The 24,229-nt window shown below is 50.3% G+C and overlaps 1 protein-coding gene across 1 annotated transcript in view; it reads right to left on the bottom strand.

Annotated features, from left to right (window-relative positions):
• The window catches only part of CRTC2 (CREB regulated transcription coactivator 2), a 51,806-nt gene extending 29,741 nt beyond the window's left edge, over positions 1-22,065 (bottom strand). The window contains exons 1-4 of the mRNA XM_056853511.1: positions 21,853-22,065; positions 2,540-2,641; positions 376-492; positions 102-163 (exon numbers count right to left, since the gene is read on the bottom strand). Coding sequence (XP_056709489.1) covers positions 102-163; positions 376-492; positions 2,540-2,641; positions 21,853-22,065 — 494 coding nt within the window. The remainder of the gene's footprint in view (positions 1-101; positions 164-375; positions 493-2,539; positions 2,642-21,852) is intronic.
• Between the last annotated feature and the right edge of the window lie 2,164 nt (positions 22,066-24,229).

The following is a 24,229-nucleotide window of genomic DNA, read 5'->3' as shown; positions in this document are numbered from 1 at the left end:
TGGGAGAACAGGGGCACAGTTCCTGCTCCCCGCTCTTGCCAACACAGGCGCTGGAATCGAAACAGAGTTGAACCCTCAAACAAAGACAGAGCAAACTTTACCTCCTCCAGCTGGGCTCGGCGGGAGGCGACAGGTACGCTGGGCTGTAGGGGGAGCTGTCCACGTGAGGAGGGGGGCGTTAAGGAAGATGTAGGCTCAGAGACGGGGTGGGAGAGGGGAGGAGGAGGAAGGGCTGCCCAGTGCGAGAAACCAGATGGCCCGGAGCAGGGAGTTTCCCACTACTGCTCTTTAATCCCCAGAGCTGGGATGAGACACCATCCCTGCCAGGGAAGCAAGCGGAAGGGAAGGAGAAGCACTATGCGACCCAAAGGATATCTGACGCATGTAGCGGGAGACGGGAGATACCATGCGCCGGGGGTCCCGCTGCACCCTTTCCACCAAGCCGTGGTGCCGCGTGCCCCGAGCCGAATCCAGAGGCGAATGGAGAGGGCCCTGCAAGGACAGACAGGAAGGAAGGCAGAGTTAGGAAGGGGGTCCGGCCAACCGTCCCAAGCAGGAGAGGAAAACAGAATGGAGTGGCCCTACTCTTCGAAACCCAGACCAGGCATTTTAAGACATTGCGTTTGTTTGGTTTTTTATTTAAAGGGAGAAAAGTTCCCGCTCTAGCTAGCTCGCACCGGAGTGTGACCAAGGAAGAAAACTAGGATAGGGCCGTGGCTCAGTGGTAGAGCCTCTGCTTGGTGTGCAGAAGGTCCCAGGTTCAATCCTGGCATCTCCAGTTAAAGGGACTAGGCAAGTAGGTGATGTGAAAGACCCCTGCCTGAGACCCTGGAGAGCCGCTGCCAGTCTGAGTAGACAATACTGACTTCAATGGACCAAGGGTCTGATTCAGGATAAAGCAGCTTCATGTGTTTAGGGTGTGCTTATTTCTCAGTGGCTGGGCTCATTGAGAGTGGGAGGGATGTCTAGGCCCCCTACCAATAGTGACCCTTGATAGCACTCCCTCATCTAGAGTGATAGAAAGTGCCGTCAAGCGGCAGCCGGCTTATGGCAACCCTGTAGGGTTTTCAAGGCAAGAGACTAACAGAGGTGGTTTGCCCATTGTCTGCCTCTGCCTAGCGACCCTGGACTTCCTCGGTGGTCTCCCATCCAAGTACTGAGCAGGGCCGACCCTGCTTAGCTTCCAAGATCCGACGAGATCGGGCTAGCCTGGGCCATTTGCTCCAGGACTGCCTCTCGCGTAGGATGGGAGAAAAGGCAGAAGCACATGGAAGATTCAGGGCAGGGACCCCCCTTCCTGCAAGCACCCTTCCTCAGATGCAAAAAAGGCTTACTAGCCCTCATGTCGAGGAAGACGCCTTACGCTGGGAAAGTCTTTGCAGATTGGATCTGGAGGATCCAGCCCACTTGCCCCACCGAGGGGGAAAGGGGCCCTTTACTCCTGACCCCACTCTCACCACACTCACGGTGGGGGGGGGGACTGCCCCACATATTTATTATTCCCTAAACACAGATGGCATTAAAAAAATGTAACAATAACTCCAAGAAATCTGAAATATGTTTTCCAAGTCCCGCTCCAAATTGAGTGAGCACAGGGAAGGATTGGCCCCCACCTGCAGTAATTTAATGGCTCCTCGGCTATTTGATCCTCGTGCCCCCTCCCTCCCCCCGTTTCCTCACCCCACTGGAAGTCAGACCAACCATCTCCCACTTTTTTTCTTGGGAGGTGGCCTTTGGCACAATTCTGCCTAGCACAGAGCCACATAGAATGGCTAAATCATTACACAGCCAAGTACCAAACACATCTCTTCATGTATTATTCTCACATCATGTGCAATACATTTCGACAGCTGCGCACCAAAATTAAATGCAACAAATATGCATAGGCTGATTGTAATATAGTCCATAGACTATACCGTAGCTCCAAAGCCCCGATGATGCTCCGCCAGTAGGAATACGGTCTTCTAGAATAGCTCCGTTTCAGTGTCCTTCTTCAGCTCCACAGCTCTATGAGTCCCCTCAATTCTCTCATCTCATACATTTACATCAAAAGCTTTCAACCCATCGTTTCACAAGTTCCTCAATGGATGCTGGTATGTAGCGGCAGACACAAATCTCCCCTCCCCTTTCCCTCCCTTAAATGGGAATAACATAAATTGAAGGGTTGCCATCTGTATGGAGCCTACAGTTTACTTAGAATTTGTGTTAGGGTTTTACAGTTTTATTGTTTGGTTTTATTAAGGATTATATATATTGATTGTTTGTGTTTTTAAATGATGCTACCCACCCTGAGCCAGCTTGCTGGGGAGGGCAGGTTATAAGTTATAAGTTAATCAATCAATCAATCAATCCTTCCTGCTTGATCTCTCGTTTGTTTTTATGATCTTGTACATATTTTCTCTCGGGTTTTAAGGAGGTGTTTCTTGCTGTCGGTTTTAATGGTTCCTAAGAAGCGCATTTATGATGCAAGTTGTGATTCAGTCACCTTGGTGGCAGGAAGGTGCGGTATACAATTTTTTAAAAATGAAGAATAGAAGACCTGAAACTCAGAGGTGCCGCTTCCGATCTGGTTGACGTTGGGCAGCGAGCCGCCGTAGTAAGGCCCGCGTCGGTGTGCCAAGCGCAGCTTCTGGGCCTGCAACTGAACCAAAAAACAAGAGGGCGGTCAGCAACCGAGTACCCACACCCCACTGCCTGCTGTAAGGGGCACCCTCAACTCAGAGCGGCCTGCGGTACTGGTTTCCTCCCTCGGTACTGCTTGCGCGCACAGTTCACTCTGTTGGCCTTGGCGCATGGGAGCATGGCTCCCGCAGAGGGCCAGACTACTCGGTCACCAAACCTGCTGAAAAAGAATTCAACACACGCACGCTCGGGGAACAGTGAGGACTTTCTAAAAGGGGAACGGAGTCTGTTTGTCAGAGAAATGATGACTTGTCTGGGATTGGCCTTTCGCTTTCTGGCTGCGACCTGCAAGTTGGCTGTGCAGGGAGGAAGGAAGCCAGGGCCACGATTCAACAGGGGATAAGAAGTACAGGATCACCTTTCTTTTTCTGTCCCCCCAAAGGAAACTAAGAACATAAGAAAAGCCATGCTGGATCAGACCAAGGCCCATCCAGTCCAGCAGTCTGTTCACACAGTGGCCAACCAGGTGCCTCTAGGATAGAGATGGGGAAGGTCAGGCCCGGGGGCCGTTTAAGGCCCGCGAAGTCATTTGGTCTGGCCCTTTGTGGGTCCTGGCAGATCTCTAGCTCAGAAGGATCGAAGACTGGCGATCCACGCCCTCCCGCGGACAGGAATAGCCTCTATTCAAGGCGGATGTGAGTTTGTTTTGCCGAAACAAGGAACCTTTTCCCCCCTTGCAGAAGAGTCGTTAGCTATGGAGCTGCTAGGACCGCCCCAGAAACTGTATTAAACCTTTCCTACCCAGGCCATGGAGAAATGTATTCCCTCTGTCCTACAAAAGGGCTGGGAGCGGAAGTGCTGACAATGGAGGGGTTAAAGGGGTCAGGGCCAGAATGCACGGGCGGGGGGAGTTCTTAGCCAGTGTGTCCTCATTTCACCCCTGCAGGTGGAGGTAGCAGGAGCCGGCTGTCGAATCTGGCCCCGATCATGTGGAGCAGGAGCAACTCCGGCGTGTGGCTGGACGGCTACACTCGGCTCCTGTGCGACCAGGTGGGCGAGTGCGCCACCGGTTGGATGCCTGCCCACTTGCCCGCACGGTGGGGGGGGGGTCATCTGGAGCAGCTGCCTGCTTGGGGCTTGGTTGGCTAATTTTTAAGTTGATAATTTTGTATGGCCCGCGAATGATGTTATAAATATAGAAATGGACCTTGGTGGAAAAAAGGTTCCCCACCCCTGCTCTAGGAGGACCACAAAACAAGACGGCTGCAGCAGCATTGTCCTGCCTGTGTTCCAAAGCTCCTAATATAACAGACGTGCTCCTCTGATCCTGGAGAGAATAGGTAGGCATCATGACTAGCATCTACTTTGCCTAGTAGCCATGGATAGCCCTGTCTTCCATGAACAGCTGGAATATTGGATCAGATTTAAGGAGCTGGTTATGGCCTTTAAAGCTTTATAAGATCAGGGAACTTTGTATCTGCAGGACAGTCTCTCCTAGTACGCTCCCCAGAGAACATTACAATCTTCAAATACAAATATGCTGGTGGTCCCTGGCCCAAAGAGTGTCCGGCTTGCCTCGACCACGATTTTCTCTGCCCTGGCCACTGTCTCGTGGAATAGCCTCTCAAATGAGACCAGGGCCCTGTGGGACCTTAAGGATTTTTGCAGGGCCTGCGAGACGGAGCTATTCCACCAGGCCTATGGTTGAGGCCAGCTATGGTCTTTCTTCCAGGAAGAAAGTGTGGTGCAGTGGTTAAGAGCGGTAGTGCGGAGCGGTGGAGTCTGATCTGGAGAACCGGGTTTGATTCCCCACCCCTCCACGTGAGCATACAAAGCCAGCTGGGAGACCGTGCGCAAGTCACAGTTCTATTAAGAGCTCTCTCAGCCTCACCTACCTCACAGGGTGTCTGTTGTGGGGAAGGGAAGGCGATTGTAAGCCGGTTTGATTCTCCCTTAAGTGGTAGAGAAAGTCAGAGTATAAAAACCAACTCCTCTTCTTCTTCTTCCATCAACACTGGCTTCCCTACTCTGCACACCACCTCCACACCCCCAACCCATTCTATCCTTGGGGATGTGGCACATACCAGGCTTTGCTGTGGCCTATATATCTCACCAGTTGCGCCTTGTTGGATAATATATTATTGTTTACTGATGTACGGGCTGGTTTTAATCATTGTTTTAACTGTTTTGTGTTTTATGATAATTGTATCTATGTGAGTTGCCCTGAGCCCGGCCTTGGCTGAGGAGGGCGGATTATCAATTTAATAATAATAAGAAAAAGAAGAGTTGTTTTTTATATGCCGACTTTCTCTACCACTTAAGGGAGAATCAAACCGGCTGTGAGGTAGGTGAGGCTGAGAGTGCATGACTAGCCCAAGGTCACCCAGCTGGCTTAATGTGGAGGAGTGGAAAAACACATCCAGTTCACCAGATTAGCTCATGTGAAGGAGTGGAGAATAAAACCCGGTTCTTCAGATCAGAGTCCACCAATCCAAACCACCGCTCTTAACCATTACACCACGCTGGCTCTCTAACTAATAAACAAGTCCACTCCTCTCTTAAAGCCTTTCAAGTTGGCAGCCATCACCACATCCTGGGGCAGGGAGTTCCACGGTGTAACTAAGGATCTCCTTTCTCTTCCTGTCCCCCTAAAGGAAATGGGAGGATGGCTCTGGAGTTCTCCTGTGCGGACATAAAGCTCTGCCAACCATCTGAGACTCTGGGACAAGATGATAACGAGGTTCATTCCCTGCAAGGGGCTCAGACCGCACACAGAATTCCTACAGGATGCCAACCGATCATGAAGTCCTTGCTTCTCAAAAAGGGAAAGGAGGATCAGAGGTCTAGCAGTAGCAGAGTTATGCCACTCAGGGCGGCTTGAAGGATTTATTAGAATAATAGAATCGGAAGGGACCACCAGGGTCATCTAGTCCAACCCCCTACACAATGCAGGAAGTTCACAACTACCTCCCCCCACACACATCCGGTGACCCCCTACTCCACGCCCAGAAGATAGCAAAAAAACACAAAACCCTCCAGGATCCCTAGCCAATCTGGCCTGGAGGCTTCCTGACCCCAAAGTGGCAATCGACACTACCCTGGGCATAAATAAAGGGCCACAAGAGCCAAGCACTGAAACAACCCTTCCTGCCCTCCCTCTCATGACCTGCCAAAGGTCACAGAATCAGCATTGCTGTCAGGGGGCCGTCTAGCCTCTGCTTAAAAACCTCCAGGGAAGGAGAGTCCACCACCTCCTGAGGAAGCCTGATCCACTGAGGAATCGCTCTGTCAGAAAGTTCTTCCTAATATTTATTCCAGTAACGTAATTCATATTTTTGTGGCACTCCGTTCTGGAATGGTTTCAGCATCAAGTGCACATGCATACCTGATAGAGCAGTATTACCTTGGAAATTATTCCTACGGAAGGATGTGCCCGTTAGAATGCAGGTGGGTTACAGAGCGAAGATGTAAGGACATGTTACAGGCTACAAAGCGGTCCAGCCACCTAGGGCGAGTCAAGAATTGGCTCCAGGTGGCCAAGCAAGGAAACTTTACAAAAACTGGCAATCTGGGTGCGATCGGGTGTCCCAAACAAACCACAAGTTGGTCACGAGGTGAAGGAGCCTGAAATTGTCAAGCATGTTCCTTTATTTGCTCCCCCTTTCAGCTTCTGTGCAGCAACTGAAGACTTCCTAAACCAGGAAGTCCTCGATCTAATCATCCATTGGTGTCCTCCCTTCAAATTCAGGGGCTTTAAACATAGAAACAGAGCTGGAAGGGACTTCAAGGGTCATCTAAGTCCAGCCCCTTGCACAATGCTGTAAATTCACAACTACCTCCCCCTGTAACCCCTACTCCATGCCCAGAAGATGGCCCCCAAATCCTCTAGGATCCCTGGCCAACCTGGCCTGGAGGAAAATTGCTTCCTGACCCCAAAGTGGCAAGCAGCATTATTACCCTGGGCATGTAAGAAAGGGCCACTACAGCCAAACACTGATAAAACCATTCCTGCCACCCCAAATCTGACTTGACGGCAAAAAAAAAAAAAAAAAAAGGTTTTCAAGGCATGACCTGCCTCTGGGTCACCACCATAGACTTCCTCTGTGGTCTTCCATCCAGGTATTAATCAGGGTTGACCCTACTTAGCTTCCGAGACATGAAGACATTGGGCTAGCCTGGGCTAACCAGTTCAGGGCAACGTTCGCTTACATTTATCGAAATCAATGCCCCCCTCCAATTTTTCTTCTTCCATACACTGGCCCAAAATTGCCAAAAAGAACACTAAAAATAGTGTATCAGAACTGTTACTTATGCGCCATCAAGGACAAATCTTCCAAAGATTCTTCCAGTCGTGAAGATTCTTTCCCTCGTAAGGATGGAAAGATGATCTTTGCTGGACACACGGCTTCTATGCATTGTGACAGTTTTGGTCAAATTTCATGCGATTTGCCAGGTGTGAGGAACTAATGAATGAATCCATAAGAACATAAGAAAAGCCCTGCTGGATCAGACCAAGGTCCAGCAGTCTGTTCACACAGTGGCCAACCAAGGGCCTCTAGGAAGCCCACAAACAACACAGCTGCAGCAGCACCATCCTGCCTGCATTCCAAACCAACTAATATAATGGGCATGCTCTTCTGATCCTGGTGAGAAAAGTTATGCATCATGACTATTATCCATTTTTACTAGTAGCCATGGATAGCCCTCTCCTCCATGAACATGTCCACTCCCCTCTTAAAGCCTTCCAAGTTGGCAGCCGTCACCACATCCTGGGGCAGGGAGTTCCACAATTTAACTATGCATGTAGTTAAATATGCATTCAACTAATCCATGTTTATTTGTCCCTAGGACTGCTGAGGACTGATTGGGAACACACTTCAATGTGTGCATTGTTTTCAATGCATTTGGGTAGAGTTCTACTATGAAGATTCAAGTGTGTGGCACGTTTCCCAACCCCTGGCATCTCAAGTATAAAAAGAGACAGAAGAACATAAGAAAAGCCCTGCTGGATCAGCCCAAGGCCCGTCAAGTCCAGCAGCCTGTTCACACAGTGGCCATCCAGGTGCCTCTAGGATGCTCACAAACAAGATGCTCACAAACAGCAATGCTGATTCTGTGACCTTAGGCAGATGATGAGAGGGAGGGCATCTTGGCCATCTTCTGGCCACTAGGGGTGTGGAGGGGGGAGGTAGTTGTGAATTTCCTGCATTGTGCAGGGGGTTGGACTTGATGGCCCTGGTGGTCCCTTCCGACTCTATGATTCTAAGACAGCTGCAGCAGCATTATCCTGCCTGTGTTCCACAGCACCTAACAGGCCTGCTCCTCTGATCCTGGAGAGAATAGGTATGCATCATGACTAGTATCCATTTTTACTAGTAGCCATGAATAGCCCTCTCCTCCATGATTACGTCCACTCCCCTCTTAAAGCTTTCCAAGTTGGCAGCCATCACCACATGCTGGGGCAGGGAGTTCCACAATTTAACTATGCCTTGTGTTAAGAAATACTTCCTTTGTTTTGAATCTCTCCCCCTCCAGGTGATGACCCCACCTTCTGGTATTATGAGAGAGAGAGAGAGAAAAGCTTCTCCCTGTCCCCTCTCTCCATACCATGCATAACTTTATAGACCGCTATCATGTCTCCCCTTAATCGCCTTATTTCCAAGCTAAACAGCCCTAAGACAGAAGGCTGCTCTCTGCCCTGAGTCCCTGAAAAGGCCAGTCAGGAGAAAGACCCCCAATCTAAGTGTGCTTGTGGTCTGAAGTGACAGAAGGCAGCCAAAAAATGGCATTTCGGGGAACGGGCTAGGGCTCAGATGCTTGCAGGTTCACTGCCAGGCACGGACGCTGCAGGACCTCAGTCATCAGGAAAGGCCCAGGAGAGCTGCTGCCGGCCTGTGTAGACGATGCTGAACTAGATGGACCAGCTTGACTCAAGGCAGTTTCATAATATCGATGTTTCAGTGTTCACAGGGCACCACATACTTAGTGCCAACGTTATTCCGATTTTGCAGATGGAGAACAGAGGCTACCTAATGAGTTTATGCCGAGATTCAAGCTAGGATCTGCCTGATTTTTAACTCCTAAACCAGCTTTAACACAGGTACCTCACATGATGAACACACTTATCCGGTCCATCTAGGTCAGTACTGTCTATTCTGCCCGGGAGAGGCTCTCCAGGGTCTTCCACATCATAATCGCCTACAGCCTTTCCTACCACCTGCTCCTAGATCTTTTAACTGGAGATATTGGGGATTGAAGCTGGGACCTGCCGCATGCCAAGCAGATGCTCTGCCACTGAGCCACAGCTACCCAGGCAGCCAACTGCCTTGCGGGCGAGAAACTCTGTGGACAAGTTTACATCGGAACAACAAAATGCAGCATACAAACAAGGATAAAAGAACATGAAACATACTGCAGACTTGGCCAACCTGAGAAATCAGCAGTGGCTGAACATGGACTGACACAAACAGGACACAGGGTCTTATTCCAAGACACTGAAAGACTGGACAATTCTACCAACTATTTTGTCAGATTGCACAGAGAAGCCATTGAAATTCATAAACATCAGCACAACTTTAACAGAAAAGACGAGAGTTTAAGAATGAATAAGGCTTGGCTTCCTGTCCTGAAAACCTCCGGACTAACAAAGACTACAGTCAACAATAGCCATGCAGATTAGCTTTGGATTTCACACATTAACCGATCACTTCAGGATACAATGGTTCCATATTAACATACCACACCCTCATTAGCACATTATCTTGATACTTACGGGACAATGATTAGCACATTACCTTTGATACTTTTTGCAGGACAATGATTCAGCTCAACCCATCCCCTTTCTGACTATATATTACTCTTCCTACACACTTGACATTGAGAGACACTGTCCTTCAGTGTTACTCCTCTGAAGATGCCTGCCACAGCTGCTGGCAAAACGTCAGGAAAGAAAATACCAAGACCACGGTTACACAGCCCGGATAACCTACAAGAACCAATCTGTTGGACTTATATGCAAGGCTGACCTATTAGGTTCTGCAGTGCACTTGGAGCCATCGGGATTCATCCATCCATACACATTTTCAAGGGGAAGGGCCGTGGCTCAGTAGTAGAGCATCTGCTTGGCATACAGAAGGTCCCAGGTTCAATCCCTGGCATCTCCAGTTAAAAGGACTAGGAAAGTAGGTGATGTGATCCCCTGAGACCCTGGAGAGCTGCTGCCAGTCTGAGTAGGCAAAACTGACTTTGATGGGGCAAGGGTCTGATTCAGTATAAGGCAGCTTCATGTGTTCATGCATTCAAGGCATCTCCGGGGAAGTCACATGAACACATGAAGCTGCCTTATACTGAATCAGACCCTCGGTCCATCAAAGTCAGTATTGTCTACTCAGACCGGCAGTGGCTCTCAGGCAGAGGTTTTTCACATCACCTGCTTGCCTAGTCCCTTTAACTGGAGATGGCGGGGATTGAACCTGGGACCTTTTGCATGCCAAGCAGATGCTCTACCACTGAGCCATGGCCCTTCCCCATGGCTCTCAAGAGTCTCAGGCAGGGGTCTTTCACATCACCTACCTGCCTAGTCCCTTTAACTGGAGATGACCGGGATTGCACCTGGGACCTTCTGCCTGCCAAGCAGATGCTCTACCATTGAGCAACGCCTCCTTCCCAAAGCATTACTCCGGAGAGACAAAAGGTAACCTTGGAGTCGGACACAATTCCACAAAAGACCAACTCCTAAGCTCTCTCGGAACAGCTGAAATGAAAGGCTGGGAATGAAAGCTTCTGATGACAGGATTGGGGGGAGGCAGCAGAGAGCTGTTCAACCCTGCTGTGGCACGCAAGGCCCTATCTTATAGCACGTATGCACAAATCAGAACCAAAACTTCCGAGGAAGTCATAACAATACTTTGCAATGGGCAATGAGTCCATCAACATTAGTAACCCACACACACGAGAAAGGTTATCGGCCTGCCCACACACAAGGTTGAGTCATTCATAGTACAACTATTACCGTGGGGGGGGGAGAGAAATATGAAGCCGCTTTATGAAAGAGCCTGATCTCCCAGGGATGATGGGTACAAGGTACAGGCGAGTGGCAGTAAAAACAGCCCTGTAAGGTAGGCCTGCCCTGATCTGGATGGTCCAGGCTAGCCTGATCTCGTCAGATCTCGGAAGCTAAGCAGAGTCAGCCCTGGTTAGCACTTGGATGGGAGACCACTGAGGAAGTCCAAGGTCGCTACGCAGAGGAGAAGGAGAAGAGTTGGTTTTTATATGCTGACTTTCTCTACCACTTAAGGGAGAATCAAACTGGCTTACAATCGCCTTCCCTTCCCCTCCCCACAACAGATACCCTGTGAGGTTGGTGGGGCTGAGAGAGCTCTAAGAGAACTGTGACTAGCCCAAGGTCACCCAGCTGGCTTCATGTGGAGGGGGAAACCAACCAGGTTCACCAGATTAGCCTCCGCCACTCATGTGGAGGAGTGGGGAATCAAACCAGGTTCTCCAGATCAGTCCACCGCTCCAAACCATTGCTCTTAACCACTACACCATGCTGGCTGTCAATGGCAAACCACTTCCCACCTTCTTCGCTTGCGGTGAAAACCCTACGGAGTCGCCATAAGCTGGCTGTGACTCGACGGCGCTTCCCACCCCCAACAAGGTAGGTCTGCGTGATCGCCACCGTAACCGAAGCTGGGTGAGGGGCATTTGAGAAAGGAGCAGCTGGCCCAAGAAACTCCTGGGAAGAGGCGAGATTCGAACCAGGGCACGGAAGAAGAAAAATCACAAGCTCGGGCCACTGCAGCGAGTCCGTGACACGCACGGCTCCGTGGGACCTGAGCAGTTGGGAGAGGCAAGGGTGAATGTAAGAGAGGCTGTGACAAAGCCCTGGTGATTGATAAAAAGCGATCGAGCGCTCTGAGGTTCTCTCTCGCGCCTCACCCCAGGCGCCCTGCCCTGCCCTTATCATGCTGGGCATCTAACTGGCTCTCTGACCACCATCCCGGTCTACACTCCCCTTCCCTTCCCAGATTTCGCCACTGCAGTGTGGGTCAAGAGAATTCCAAGCCCCCCAGCAGCAGAAGAAACTATGCAAAGCCAGGAACCACATGCAAATGTGTTTTATTTGCATAATTTAAAGCATGCGGCTTTAGGGGAGAGAGAAGGTGCCAGAAAATGTGGCCTTCTCTTCCAGGAAACTGCAACTTAAGTTTTCAGGGTCAAAAAGAAACAGCCATAGGATGCCTGGGCGTAGGGTTGCCAACCTCCAGGTACTAGCTGGAGATCTGCTATTACAACTGACCTCCAGCTGATGGAGACCAGTTCACCTGGAGAAAGGGGCCGCTTTGGACATTGGACTCTATGGCATTGAAGTCCCTCCCCAAACCCCACCCTCCTCAGGCTCCGCCCCAAAAACCTCCCGCTGGTGGCGAAGAGGGACCTGGCAACCCTAAACAAGATGGTTTCATTTTTAGAATAATAACTTTCCAGATTAGTTTTACAGTTATATCAAAAGTTATTGAATTGGTTTTACTATTAGAAATACATAGAAAATTATGAAATTATTGCGTGGTGAACTATCTCGTTTCATTTGGGCCACCAAGCCTTGAATTTCTTTGTTGCAGTGTTTGCATTTTGCAAGCATGCCTGCCTTACCAATAGGTAACTTCATTTAAATATTCCCAAACTGGTTCTCTTTTTGGCTGCTGGCATTGTAGATTCTGTCATCCAACGGACAGAATAATATGCTAAACCTCAGGCAGTACACACAAAGTACCTAAGACTTGTGGGGTATTCTGCTCAAAATGTTTCACCTTCCATTTTCGCTGCTTGCCCCTCCCTCCTCACACTTAGCTCCTTGTGCAGATCTAGTCCACTCCGAATAATCATGTTTTCATTGAACTTCTTGAAACTTAGCACTTAAGAGGTAAGGGGCTGATTCTCTGTACATAGATTTGCAAAGCCTGGCATCGGCTGGAGAGAGCAGGATAATAAATCTAAATAATAAATATAAATAAATAAAGCAACAATAGGATTAAGGACTTTTTCTCAACTCTAAGTTTATTTTATAACATTTGTAATGTGAGGAAGAGGCATGTTATCTCTGCAGACACAAGCTCACAGTTTTGAGAACTGCAAAAATGCACTAAATAATCTTACAGAAACCTTTGGAAGAGCATGATATTGTGAATGGACTAATGGAATTCATTTACTAAAAAAATTAAACATTGCATGAATATGCAGCCTCATGCTGCATAATTAAAAACTAATCCTTATTTCATGACGAATAAGCTTTGGACTATAACTGCATCTTGACTGGGGAAGGCAATGGCAAACTACTCCGTAAACATAGTCTGCCTAGGAAACGTTGGGATGTGACGTCACCCAATGGGTCAGGAATGACCCAGTTCTTGCACAGGGGACGACCTTTACCATTTAACCTTTGGACTATAATTGCATCTTAAATAGAAAACCATTGTTAGATAGCTTTTTCCTCAAAAAAGCATTTTATTTTTAAAAATTAGATTTAATTTTTTAAAAAATCCAATTTAAATTTTAAAAAATTAAAATCAAATATATATATATATATTAATCTACCCTGATCTGATGAGGTCAGGCAGGCCTGATCCGGGGCAATATGGGACAAACTCAGTGGGACAAATGTCACTTTCACCTATTACAGAACTGGCAAAGTTCAAACCCTAGGGCAGGGGTGTCGAACTCAATTGTTACGAGGGCCAGATATGACATAAATGCTACTTGGTCAGGCTGGGCCATGCCTCGCCAGCCCAGACTGAGAGTGTGTATGGGGTTGTTTGCCTCGGCTGGTTCGCGGGCCAGTTAAGAGCTCTCAAAGGGCCGGATCTGGCCCACAGGCCTTATGTCTGAAACCCCTGTCCTAGAGAGAAGAACATTTGAGGCATACTGAAAACTGACAGGATATCGATGCTCCATGCAGTGATGGGAAAGAGGATAATGCTGTTAACACCACCCCAAACCCAGGGAAGATCATTCTCGTCAAGGAGTATATTTCACAAGGAGCATCGCATGCTCACCTGTCCAAAAGAGTTGGCACAGGGTAACCATCCTTCAGGCAAGCCTCATTTTCCATAGTCCGCCTTTCTCTCTGAGCCTCAAGGCAGATTAAAAAGGTAAAGGTCCCCTGTGCAAGCACCAGGTCATTCCTGACCCATGGGGTGACGTCACATCCCAACGTTTCCTAGGCAGACTTTTGTTTACGGGGTGGTTTGCCAGTGCCTTCCCCAGTCATCTTCCCTTTACCCTCAGCAAGCTGGGTACTCATTTCACCGACCTCAGAAGGATGGAAGGCTGAGTCAACCTTGAGCCGGCTACCTGAAACCAACTTTCGTTGGAATCAAACTCAGGTTGTGAGCAGAGCTTGGACTGCAGTACGGCAGCTTACCACTCTGCGCCATGGGGCTCTAACAAATTAGATTACAGATCAAGGCAGATTACAAAACATAAAAAACAATCCACTTAGCCTCTAGTGGTTAAGAGCGGTGGTTTGGAGCAGCGGACTCTTATCTGGAGAACTGGGTTCGATTCCCCACTCCTTCACATGAGCAACAGACGCTAATCTGGTGAACCGGATCGGTTTCCCCACTCCTACACATGAAGCCAGCTGGGTGACCTTGGGCTAGTCACAGTTCTCTCAGCTCCACCTACCTCACAGGGTGTCTGTTGTGGGAGGGGTAGGGAAGGTGATTGTAAGCCGGTTTTATTCTCCCTTAAGTAGTAGAGAACGTCGGCATATAAAAACCATCTCTTGTTGTTGTTCAACTGAGGCCAGAGCAGAGGTGTGATCTGGGCACGAGCTTTCTCTGCTGAATGCTCAGGGCTCTCAGAGCAGCCTTGAAAAGACAACCCCGCCAGAGTTAATTCTCATTCTCGCCCAGTTTCCTCTGCGGCTCCAGGCAGCTCTGAAAGCAGCCAGCGCTTTTACAGCCCGGAGGACTCATCTCTGCCTGCCGTTTATCTTGCCGGGGAATCTCGCATGCCACAAACTTTTCTGGAAGGACCGGTTGGGGCGAAGCACGGGCCCGTCCCCTCGGGGCACGGAATTAGACAGGCGAGAGCCCTAGAATCCGGCCGCCCCCCCTCCATGGGCTGAAAGTGAACCAGCGGTTTGCTGGGTAAACAGGGAGACCCAGGCAAGTTCCTTCGGACCTGCCCCCCCCCCCAATTTCTTTTAAATCCCATCGCAGCAGAGGGGACAAGCAAACACAGCAACATTCAGTTTGGGTGCCAAAAGGAAACCTTGAGCATTGTTTGAAAGTGAAGCAACCCTCTCTTGCAGTTGCACAAGACGGAGACGATACGACAACGGCAGGCCCAGAAAGGGATTTCAGATTTATTTATTTTCCTTGTTCCAAACGCACCCTCCCACCTTTCTCCCAATTGGGACAACCGAAGCGGCTTGCTTTGCAGATCTCCCCCCAGTACCCAAAGCTGATAACTCCCCAAGGGACAATCGGAGCAGCTGAGAGTGCGCGATTGGCCCAAGGTCACCCGCCAAGCTTTGACGGCAGAGCGGGGATTCAAGCCCGGGTCTCACAGATCCTAGTCTGAACACCCTAACCACTATACCAGTGGTTCCCAAACCTTTCGGGCCGCCCCCCCCTTGGTTCCACAAAGTCAACCCCATGCCCCGTACCCTATCCTATAAAAAGCATTATTCCAAATAGGGGTTTGCATGACTCACTAAAGATAATAACAATAAAATTTCAAAACAGTAACAAATCATTGCACATCTATTCAAAATCAAATTCAAACTTTTTAGTCTAAATTTATTCAACAAAACTGATTAACTTGATCCAGTGGTACCAGCTCTACAAAGTCGGGGGGGGGGATTCTGATAGTTTCCACCAAATTTGCGAGCATGATGCCATAGCTTCATCTATTGTGAAGCAGTGAACAACACAGTTGAAGGGGCCCACCTCTAGCGCCCCCCTGCTGCCCCCTTGCCTCCCACCATCCTCCGGGGGTAGTACTGCCCACTTTGGGAACCAGTGTGCTACACCACACCAGTCCCAGTCACCCGCACCCCTTTTGGGGGAAGGCATACCATTTTTAGGCGCAATGCGCAGGCCCTGAATAAACAGCAGACTGATTTTTGTGAACTTCCGCTAGTAGCCTCTGTAAAAAGTCCCAGTGATCACAATAGGCTGCGAGTAGCCCTTGGCTGATAGCTTGCGGAAACCGAACAGAGTGCGGAGTTTAAGTTGTCACAGGGTAAGAGAACCACAGAGTGGGAAGGGGCCATACAGGCCATGTAGTCCAACCTTCTGCTCAAAGCAGGATCTGCCTAGAGCATCCCTGACAAGAAGAAGAGTTGTTTTTTATATGCTGACTTTCTCTACCGCTTAAGGCAGAATCAAACCAGCTTACAATCACCTTCCCTTCCCCACAACAGACACCCTGCGAGGTAGGTGGGGCTGAGAGAGCTGTGACTAGCCCAAGGTCACCCACCTGCCTTCATGTGTAGGAGCGGGGAAACAAATCCTGTTCACCAGATCAGCCTGCGCCACTCATGTGTAGGAGTGGGGAATCTCCAGATCAGAGTCCATTGCTCCAAACCACCGCTCTTAACCACTACACTACACTGGCTCTTGTCCAGCCTCTGCTTAAAGACTGCCAGTTGAGTGGGAGCTCATCACCTCCCCAGGTAGCCGATTCCACTGTAAAACAACTCTTACTGTAAAAAACCTTTTCCTAATATCCACCTTTCCGCCTGCAATTTAAACCCATTATTGTGGGTCCTCTCCTCTGCTGTCAACAGGAACAGCTCCCTGCCCTCGTCTTGGGCCGGCTTGCCTGCAAACCTCACTCTGGAGGCTGGAGTTTGTATCCCACAGGGCCTCCTTCAGCCTGCCTTCACTGATCGTCCCACCCAACAATCTTCATTGACACTCTGGTTCCTCTTCTGGCAGCCCCAAAATCTCAAGCCATCTAAGACTCTTTTTACTAACCTTAGACTCAAACTGGCTTACAATCACCTTCCCTTCCTCTCCCCACAACAGACACCCTGTGAGGTAGGTGGAGCTGAATTCTAAGAGAGCTGTGACTAGCCCAAGGTCACCCAGCTGGCTTCATGTGTAGGAGTGGGGAATCAAACCCGGTTCACCAGATTAGCCTTCACTGGGAATCAAACCTGGTTCTCCAGATCAGACTCCACCGCTCCAAACCACCACTCTTAACCACTACACCATACTGGCAAATTTCTGTCTCTCGCCTGAACGTGAAAACGTGTGGGTTGCTCGTCATGCAAACAGGCTTGAGACGAGGAGAGTTGGTGTCACGGTTTGCTGATGTCCACCAAACCACAGATGGATTCCCTAACTGGAGGAAAAATGACGTCCCACTGGCTCTGGAAGAAATAGACGGGACGGCTCTCTTGTCAGATGTCAGATTGCAGGTTTCCCCCACACACACACAGTCTACCACCTCCCCCTCCTGTTTAGCTTCCAGCAATATACGTCCCACACATACCACCAAAGATCAATGAGATACAGCCAGGGCTGCATGCATGTGGGATGTTACAGAAGAATAATTTGTGGCTTTATAGCAAGACTGGGGTGGGGAAAGCCAGTAGTTACCTGAGTATTTAAAAACATGATGCCGGTCCTTAAGATTTTTGTTTTTACTTCCTTCCCTCTCCTCTAAACTGAGTCAGGGTTGGCAGAATGTGAGAACTGGGTCTCGATGCGGCCCTTGTGGTAAACCCCAGACTGCTCTCACCCACAGGTCCCAGAGCCCCCCTCCAAGCACACAAGGGAGCAGGCAAGTGTATCATTAGCCCATGATTTGAAGGCAGTATGAAGCCTCTGGATTGGACAGGCCTGGTAGCAGGAGAAGGAGGAAGAGGAGGAAGTAGAGGAAGGAGAGGAAGAGGAGGGAGTTGGTTTTTATATGCTGACATTCTTCACCACTTAAGGAAGAATCAAACCAGCTTACAACCGCCTTCCCTTCCCCTACCCACAACAGACACCCTGTGAGGCAGGTGGGGCTGAGAGAACTGTGACTAGCCCAAGGTCACCCAGCAGGCTTCATGTGTAGGATTGAGGAAACCAACCCCGGTTCACCAGATTAGCGTCCGCCACTCATGTGGAGGAGTGGGGAATCAAACCCGGTTCTCCAGATCAGACTCCACTGCTCAAAACCACCGCTCTTAACCACTACACCTGGCCCCTTGCCCTCATTGGGTCAACAGGCCAGTACCTTCTGCTTGGCATGTCAGAGGCTTCAGCCCTCTTTCAATGCCCCAGAGGTCCAGGTAACGTACAGTCCGGGTCTGGTTCCTGGAATTTTCACACACCAGCAACCTCAGCCTGAGCCAACCCCATCAGGCAAAACCTATTCCACTCCCCGGAATAAACGGCACCTCCTCTCGATCCTCTCTGACCAGGAAAGGCTTCTGGTGGACATTTTCCCATACTCTGCCCAGTCTAATTTTAACCCATCTCCGAGGAACGAGTTTTCCCTCGCTTCCCATGGGAGAATGTTCCGACAGCATCCAGATCAGCCAGGGGAGGGGGGGGTATGCCCTACATTTTATGACCCAAGAGAATCTCTGCAAGAAGAGCGTATTTAATCTGTGTGTCCCCGGAATCTTTCAAAACAGGCTTTGAGGTGGAGGTGGGTGAAGGAGGCATAACCGCCAAAGTAATATTTCCTCCTCCATTACTCCTTCTCATAAGTCTGCAGCTTTTCAGAGCCCTGGAACACGGCGGTTGCTCCCAACCAAAGATTGGGAGAGCCAGCATGGTGTAGTGGTTAAGAGCGGTGGTTTGGAGCAGTGGACTCTGATCTGGAGAACCGGGTTTGATTCCCCATGCCTCCACATGAGCGGCGGAGGCTAATCTGGTGAACTGGGTTGGTTTCCCCACTCCTACACATTAAGCCAGCTGGGTGACCTTGGGCTAGTCACAGCTCTCTTAGAGCTCTCTCAGCCCCACCTGCCTCACAGGGAGTCTGTTGTGGGGAAGGGAAGGTGGTTGAGTGTCCCTTAAGTGGTACAGAAAGTCGGCATATAAAAACCAACTCTTCCTCTTCTTCTATTTTATCTTTTGTTCTCCATCCCCAGGGGCTCCGCTCAGCCTCACTCCACCCAAAAAACTATCCCTGACCCTCCATAATCCTCATATTCTCTCAATGCCTCCTCCAAATCTCTCTTCTAAACAGGACCCACAATTAGCTCACTGAACCTTCATACAAAAAAATAAAAATATAGCCCTCTTAGGATATTCCCACCTCAAATAATGTATCACTTAATTCATTCACACCCAAGTTTTCTTCCCGATGGAGACCCGAAGTGGCCTAGGTCATTCTCCTTACCTCCATTTAACGCACAGTTAAATTGTAAAACTTCCTGCCCCAGGATATGGTGATGGCTGCCAACTGGGAAGGCTTTAAGAGGGGAGTGGACATGTTCATAGAGGAGAAGGGTATTCATGGCTACTAGTCAAAATGGCTACTAGTCATTAGGCATACCTATTCTCTCCAGGATCTGAGGAGCAGGCCTATTATATTAGATGCTGTGGAACACAGGCAGGATGGTGCTGCTGCAGTCGTCTTGTTTATGGGCTTCCTGGAGGCCCCTGGTTGGCCACTGTGTGAACAGACTGCTGGAATTGATAGACCTTGGGCTGATCCAGCAGGGCCTTTCTTATGTTCTTATGTCCATTTTACCCTCACAACAATCCTATGAGGTACATAAGGCCGAGAGAGCGCGGCTGGCCCATGATTACCCAGTGACCTTCCATGGCAGAGCAGGGATTTGAACCTGGTTCTCCCAGATCCTAGTTCGACATTCTAACCACTGCACCACACTGCCTCTCTATAATTATAAGCGTACTCCGGTTACATCATCAGGCTTAAGTCCCACTCAGTTCTTCCCTGTTAACCTCAAATTAATTCTCTAGGTCTAACACACCCAGCCTGAATCTAATTACACCACCAGATTCAACCCCCGCACTCAATCTGCCCCCACCTAATGTGTCCCACCCACCTCCACCAGCTCATCAGATCCTTCCCCATGCTCTGAGAACACTCCTACAACACCCTCCTCACCTTTGTAGAATCCTGCCCATTATCATATTAGAGGGGCAGTGGCTCAGAAATAAAAAAAAATCCTGCTTGCATGCAGGAGATCCCAGGTTCAATCCCCAGCATCTCCAGTTAAAAAACAGAACATGATACGGAAGACCTCTATCTGAAACCCCACTCAGGGTACACAGTAGACAGACCAGGGCACAACGTAACAGAATGTTCTGTTTCTGTCAGGCCTTACCTATTTATACCTGCCGCACACAATGTATCCTGCCAGAAATTTGGTTAGTCTTTAAGGTGCTACTGGACTCTTGCTCTTTCCCCCCACAGTAATACTCCGCTTCTGGAAACAACTCCCTGCCGATTACCTGATCAAGTGCCATGCCCAGGACCCTCCCCATATCATGCCTAAACTCCCCAAGGCCCAATAGCTTAAACCCCCATCCCTCCCCTTCCCTCTCAAGAGAGACCCTCTGCTATTCATCTGAAAGCCTCCCCGATACTTCCACATCGCTGTCATTCCCCTAAGAGAACACCTCCCCCAATTATTTCAGGAAGCACAAATGAACAGAAGTAAATCAAAGGGACCCATCCCAAGGGGTTCTCCTATATCTCTTCCCCAATTGCATCATCATCTACCCATCTCCAAATCGGGGACGCTGGCCTTCAGGTAGAACCTGCGGATCCCCTGGAATTACAGATCATTTCCAGACTACAGAGATCAGTTCCCCTAGAGATAATGGATGCTTAGGAGGGTGGACTCTATGGCATTGTACCCCACTAAGGTCCCTGTCCACCCTAGGCTCCATCCCCAAATCTCCAGGAGTTTCCCAACCTGGATCCATCAATCCCTACCCTATATTGTTGAAGGCTTTCACGGTCAGAGTTCATCGGTTCTTGTAGGTTATCAGGGCTGTGTGACCGTGGTCTGGGTATTTTCTTTCCTGACGTTTCGCCAGCCTGCCACAGCTGCTGGCAAAATGTCAGGAGAGAAAATATCAAGACCACGGTCACACAGCCCGGATAACCTACAAGAACCGATGAATCCCTACCCTGCTGGTGGCCAGGGGTGGGGGGGACAGGACCTGGCAACCTTACCCCCAAATACCTTTTCAATAACTACATCTAGCCTCCACCCACTCCAAGACCACCCCCATTTCCTCTCAAAGGAGACCCTCTTCCATTCAACTCACCCCCCCCAATAACCCCATACTATTTTTTCCCTTAAGGGACCCCCAATTGCTTCAAAATCCGACATAAAGCAATATCCAAGGATCCCTCCTGCACCCCCTCCCCTAAAGAATTAACTAACTATATCACCCCCAAAATTCAGCCCCACAACGGCTCCCGTCCCACGGCTTCCCTTCTCTTTTGACTCCTCAATTGGCATTACTTCAGCCTACAGAGATCAGTTCCCCCCTGGAGAAAAGGGATGCTTGGAAGGGTGGACATTATACCTCGCCGGGGTCCCTGTGCTCCCCAGGCTCCATCCCCAAATCTCCAGGAGTTTCCCAACCTGGATCTGGCAACCCCTACGCCCCCATACCCTGATGATGGCGGGGTGGGGGACACACCTGGCAGCCTTGCCCCAAATACCTTTTCAAGAACCACGTCCAGCCCCCAACTTCTGCAGCCCCACTCCTCCAAGACTCCCCCTTCCATTCAACTCACCCCCCCCAATAACCCCATACTATTTTTTTCCCTTAAGGGACCCCCCAATTGCTTCACAATCCGACATAAAGCAACCTCCCAGGATCCCTCCTGCACCCCCTCCCCTATTGAATTAACTAACCGTACCACACCCCCAAATACAGCCCCTTTCCCACAGCCTAGTCAATGCCATAGAGACCAATTGTTGATAGAGACCATAGGGACTTCAATGCCATAGAGACCAATTGTTGATTTTCATCTTTTGACTCCCCAATTGGCATCACTTCCCCTCCTGCAAGGGGCTCGAGCAGCCCAGCCAATCACCAGCCGCCCCCCAATAAAGGCTGCCTCCCATTGGCTCCTCCACCGCTTCCCCGCTCCGTTCCATCGCCCTCCCCGCGCCTCGGCCGGATGTTGTTGCCCCCTCAACCGTCCCCCCACCGGATGTTGCCCCCCAACGGGCGCCCCCCCTTAAAGGTTCCCCCCCCAGCCCGGCTCCCCCCGCCGTCTTACCCGCGTCGTGCCCAGCTCCATCATCACCTCCTCGAAGGCCGCCGTCTCCTCGGCCTGCCGCTGCTTCTGCAGGGCGATCTTCTCGCTGAACTTGCGCGGGTTGGAGGCGGCCGCGGCGACGGCGGAGGACCCCCCGGCTGCGCCGCCGCCCGCGGACGACGACGAGGAGCTCGGCCCGGCTCCCGCCGCGGCCCCCGAGCCAGACGCCGCCATCTTGGTCCGCCGCCTCCGCCTCACACCCGCCCTGTTCCGTCCCCCGCCCCCGACCGGGTCGCGGCCTTCGCCTCGCTCGCTCGCTCTCCACACAGCACAGCGCCGGGCGCGGAGCACCACGGGAAAGCGAGTTTGTTTACCTCCAGGCCGCACGGGCCGCCCAGCGGCGGAAACCAACCCGCGGGGACTACCGCTCCCGGCGTGCCTCGCGCCCCAGAGGCGGCGGAGGAGAAAGGGACGCCGGGAAATGCAGTGCTCGCCCAGCGCAGGAGCGCCTTCGGAGGCGGTCTGGGGGACTACCGCTCCCGCCGTGCACCGCGCGCCGGGCCCTGCCTGCCTCTGGCCCCAGCCAGGCCCGGGCTGGGGAGTTTCCCTGCTGCAAAGTGGCGCATGCTTCAATTTGCAGGGGAGCCGCCAGGAAGGCGAGGCGGGAGCCCGAGGATATGGGAAGCGTAGGCAGGCAGCCAGCCAGCCGGAGCCTCGGCAGCAAAGAACAGAGCTGGGCCCGGGACCATGTGGGATACAATTAGGGTTGCCAACCTCCAGGTCATGGAAGGAATCCAGACAGCACTCACACAATATATATTAAAGTACTAATTTATAAAGGTGAAGGAAGGTGCAAAAGTGAACAATGTATACAACAAGGTAATAACCAGATACACATATAGATATCAATAGCAGTCCAGCAGTAAAAAAGTTCAATGTATAAATATCCTGGGAGTCAGGTAAGTCAATGTCAATTCCTGAGTGTCCTGAGTAACGGGTAAGGAAATTTTTATACTCAAATATAGACTTCTTTAGGTGTTGTAAATTGCTGGAAAGCGGAGTCCCAGGCAGGAGCCACGGAGGGAAGCTGTTAGGACGTGTTGTCTAGATCCAAATCACGTTTCGCTCATGGCTTCATCAGCTATCTGTATCAATAAAGTGCAAGGAAAAAACACAGTCTCACAGGACCAGAAGAAATTCATGTAGGTCTCAAAGTGGACAAGTGCATAGCTGGGGATCTCCCGGTATTACAACTGATCTCCAGCCGATAGAAATCAGTTCACCCGGAGAAAATGCCTCGCTTTGGCCATTGGACTCTATGGCATTGAAGCCCCTCCCTAAACCCCGCCCTCCTCAGGCTCAGCCCCAAAAACCTCCCGCTGGTGGCAAAGAGGGACCTGGCAACCGTGGATGCAGTTAGTATTAATAATGCTGAAACGATTAGGCTGCATTTCTACTAGGGTTGCCAGATCCCTCTTCGCCACCAGCGGGAGGTTTGGGGGGCGGAGCCTGAGGAGGGCGGGGTTTGGGGAGGACTTCAATGCCAGAGACCAATTGTTGATTTTCATCAGTTCAGCTGTTAAGATATGTTGCTTTTGCCTATAATAGTTTGTTTTTTGTATTTGTAGTAGTGTGTGATTCTATATTCCATACGATTGTCCTAGAATACAGCATTGTTCTTTGCTAAGTTAAGAGCCTGTGCTGTTCTTTTTTATTGACGTGTCATTTATACAGTGCAAATAGTTTTTGTACTTGCACATTACCTGGAGGTTGGCAAACCTGCTATTGATGCATTCATGAGGTGTGTAGGGCAAGCATCTCTCTGCCCGTGTGCAGGGAGCCTCTCCCATGGGCAGCCCTTGGTAGTAATTTTACATGGTGGGGATAGGGAAATTATTAATAGTGCATAGCTAAGTTATTACATCAAATTATTAATTTCCAGCCATGGAGAGGGGCTCTGGCTCAGTGGTAGAGCATCTGCTGGGCATGCAGAAAGTCCCAGATTCAATCCCCAGCATCTCCAGTTAAAGGGACTAAGCAAGCAGGTGATGTGAAAGACCCCTGCCCGAGACCCTGGAGAGCCGCTGCCAGTCTGAGTAGACAATACTGGCTTTAATGGACCAAGGGTCTGATTCAGTATAAGGCAGCTTCATGTGTTCAGCGCTCGGCTCTCATGGCTCTTTCTTGCACGCCCAGGGTAATGCCCATCGCCACTTTGGGGTCAGGAAGCAATTTTCCTCCGAGCCAGATAGGCCAGGGATCCTGGACGTTTTTGGCTTTCCTGTGGACATAGAGCAGGGGTCACTGGGAGTGTGGGCGGAAGGTTGTTGTGAATTTCCTGCATTGTTCAGGGGGATGAACTAGGTGACCCTTGAGGTCCTTTCCGATTCTATGTTTC

The sequence above is a fragment of the Euleptes europaea genome, chromosome 7 (genome assembly GCF_029931775.1).
Source record: "Euleptes europaea isolate rEulEur1 chromosome 7, rEulEur1.hap1, whole genome shotgun sequence".
NCBI lineage: Eukaryota > Metazoa > Chordata > Lepidosauria > Squamata > Sphaerodactylidae > Euleptes > Euleptes europaea.
This window is presented reverse-complemented; position numbering and strand designations above follow the sequence as displayed.